This window comes from Mus pahari, chromosome 2 (assembly GCF_900095145.1).
Source record: "Mus pahari chromosome 2, PAHARI_EIJ_v1.1, whole genome shotgun sequence".
Lineage (NCBI taxonomy): Eukaryota > Metazoa > Chordata > Mammalia > Rodentia > Muridae > Mus > Mus pahari.
Window position 1 is genome coordinate 163,423,913 of NC_034591.1, and position 2,569 is coordinate 163,426,481.

General features: G+C 37.0%; 1 protein-coding gene and 1 pseudogene across 3 annotated transcripts in view; one reads left to right on the forward strand and one right to left on the reverse strand.

The window, feature by feature from the left end:
- Dennd5b (DENN domain containing 5B) overlaps positions 1–2,569 on the reverse strand; it is a 130,380-nt gene that overhangs the window by 59,576 nt on the left and 68,235 nt on the right. For all 3 annotated transcript variants that reach the window (XM_021189932.2, XM_029534837.1, XM_029534838.1), the window contains one exon: positions 1,504–1,735. In XM_021189932.2, coding sequence (XP_021045591.1) covers positions 1,504–1,735 — 232 coding nt within the window. The remainder of the gene's footprint in view (positions 1–1,503; positions 1,736–2,569) is intronic.
- On the forward strand, positions 976–1,378 carry LOC110316089 (annotated as a pseudogene).

Sequence of the window (2,569 nt, forward strand, 5' to 3'; positions counted from 1 at the left end):
AAAAACCAAAAAAAAAAAAAAAAAAAAAAAGAACCACCTGTCTCAAAAAACAAACAAACAAACAAAAAACTGCCTGTAAAAAGGCACAGTCAAATCAAACACTAGCATAATGACTGACACACAGGAAGGACTCAAATGCTGGCTTTTAGTATGATTATTGTACTGCACTATCAGACAAGAGCAGGAAAGTTCCTCATTCTCTGAGGGAAACCCATTTTAGGGTTGAGACTCTTTAATTTGAATGCAAACATCCAGAGGTTTAATTCTAAGAAATGAAACTATGTTACTAACTACCACAAAGCTAGTAAGAACTGTTTTAGCTATATAAACTAGACAGCTTCTCAGATTTCCTTTTTGTTTTGGTTTTACTTTAGACAGACTCCTTGTTACACTGCCCAAGCTGGCCTTAAACTCCTGATCTTTCTTGCTTGGCCTCCCAAGTGCTAGGATTTAGGCATGTACTACAATGTCCAATTTGAGGTTTACTATTTTAAGTTACTAGCTAGTGACAAGAGGTGATGGGTAAAAAGGCAACATCAGTAGCAAGACAAGAAAGTAACAAAAAAATCTGCATTTATTATTATTATTATTTTTTTCCTGTTTGGGGTAAAGGAAAAGGAATACCCACAGGAACAGGAATTCACAGGAATCTAAAGAAAAGTACAAAAACGTCTTGCTTACACAGGGATTATCCATGATGTTCCAAAATGACAGTTAACTTTGTATCTTAGGGGTGGTGGTGGCCCATGCCTTTAAAATCCAGCATTCAAGAAGCAGAGACAGGCAAATCTGGGTTAGAGGCCAGCCTGATTTACAGAGCAAGTTCCAGGATGGCCAGAGCTACACAGAGAAACTCTGTCTTGAGCCTCCCTTCATCCCCCCCAAAAGAAAATTAATTTTGTGTTGAAAATGTCAGAGAGAGCAGGACGTCTGTCTGAATGTTTGTGGTGTTGACCAGTCCAGAGTGAATTAAAAATGGGTGATGTTAAAAAAGGCAAGAAGATATATATTTGTTCAGAAGTGTGCCCAGTGCCACACTGTGGAAAAGAGAGGCAAGCATAAGACGGGACCAAATCTCCATGGTCCGTTTGGGCGGAAGACAGGTCAGGCTGCTGGCTTCTCTTACACAGGTGCCAACAAGAACAAAGGCATCGCCTGGGGAGAGGATATCCTGATGGAGTATTTGGAGAATCCCCAAAAGAATATCTCTGGAACAAAAATGATTTTTGCTGGAATTAAGAAAGGAGAAAGGGCAAACCTAATAGCTTATCTTAAAAAGGCTACTAATGATAATTCCACTGCCTTATTACAAAACAAACGTCTCATGGCTTTTAATGTATACCATAATGTAATTCATACACCAAATTCAGATCATTAATGGCTAACAATGTTTTTGTTGGACAGTCCTAATTTAAGTAAAACTGACTTATCGTAAAAAAAAAAAAAGGCAACAATTTATAAAAAGAAATGATTGTGCACTTAAAACATGTACAGTAAATATACCTGCTTCTTTTAAACTGCTGCATCTCTGATATACAGATGTCCGCAGGGCGGGTGCCCTTACATTATACAACCTGATCCTCTCAATCCGAGAATCAAAGACCCGAAGCAGGGGGTCTTTCTCTTCCCACTGAGACATGATCTTATTATCAATAAAGGTGGCAAACATCTGTGTTTCAATGAAGCGTGAAAGAAATGGCAGGTAAGGCTCAGGCTGGTCAGAGAGAAAAGAAGCCTGTAATGAGATAATTAGCAAATTATTACTTTTATCTTAATATTATAAAGATGAAACAGAGTTTTTTAAGGTCATTACTTTTCAAACTTATTACACATAAAACTGATACTTGCCAATTAAAAAGTCTTGCAAATCTGTTTGTTTTTCTTTCTCTAAATTTATAGACTTTAGGTCAGTTAGGGCTTTGGTATTGATCTTACCTTTCACAATGGACTTATATTAGTATCCTGATGACCATTATGGAGAATAGAGGACACTAGTGAAAGATGGTGGATATGTTGCTATACAAATGACTGTCAACCACCCACTTCTCTTACCATTACATTTTGAGTAATCTCTTCTGTTCTCTGATCCTAGCTTAGGAAGTGAACCTCTACCAAAAGGCTGCTAGATGTGTAACTGAGATACATATGTATTTATCACAATAATTGCATGTTTATGCAAGAACTTAAAAATGACAATGTAGAATTTGTGTCTATTGGTCAACTTCATTTGGTCAAGCACATGTTTTTCTAGGCTCATTCTTCTTGTTAACTCAAGATCAAACTCCTTCCACACCTGTTTTAACACAATTATCTGAGACTTAAAGAGAGAGAGAACTGCCTAAAAAAAAAAAAAAATCATAGAAGTAGACCTTCAAAAACATACAGGTTGTTTTTTTCTCCTACTAGCCTGTCTGATGTAATATCATTTTTAATTGGATTTTTGTCTGAAGTGTTTTTTTTTTTTTTTTTTTTTTTCCGAGACAGGGTTTCTCTGTATAGCCCTGGCTGTCCTGGAACTCACTTTGTAGACCAGGCTGGCGCATTTATCCTTTCTGTGAAGGGAGACTAC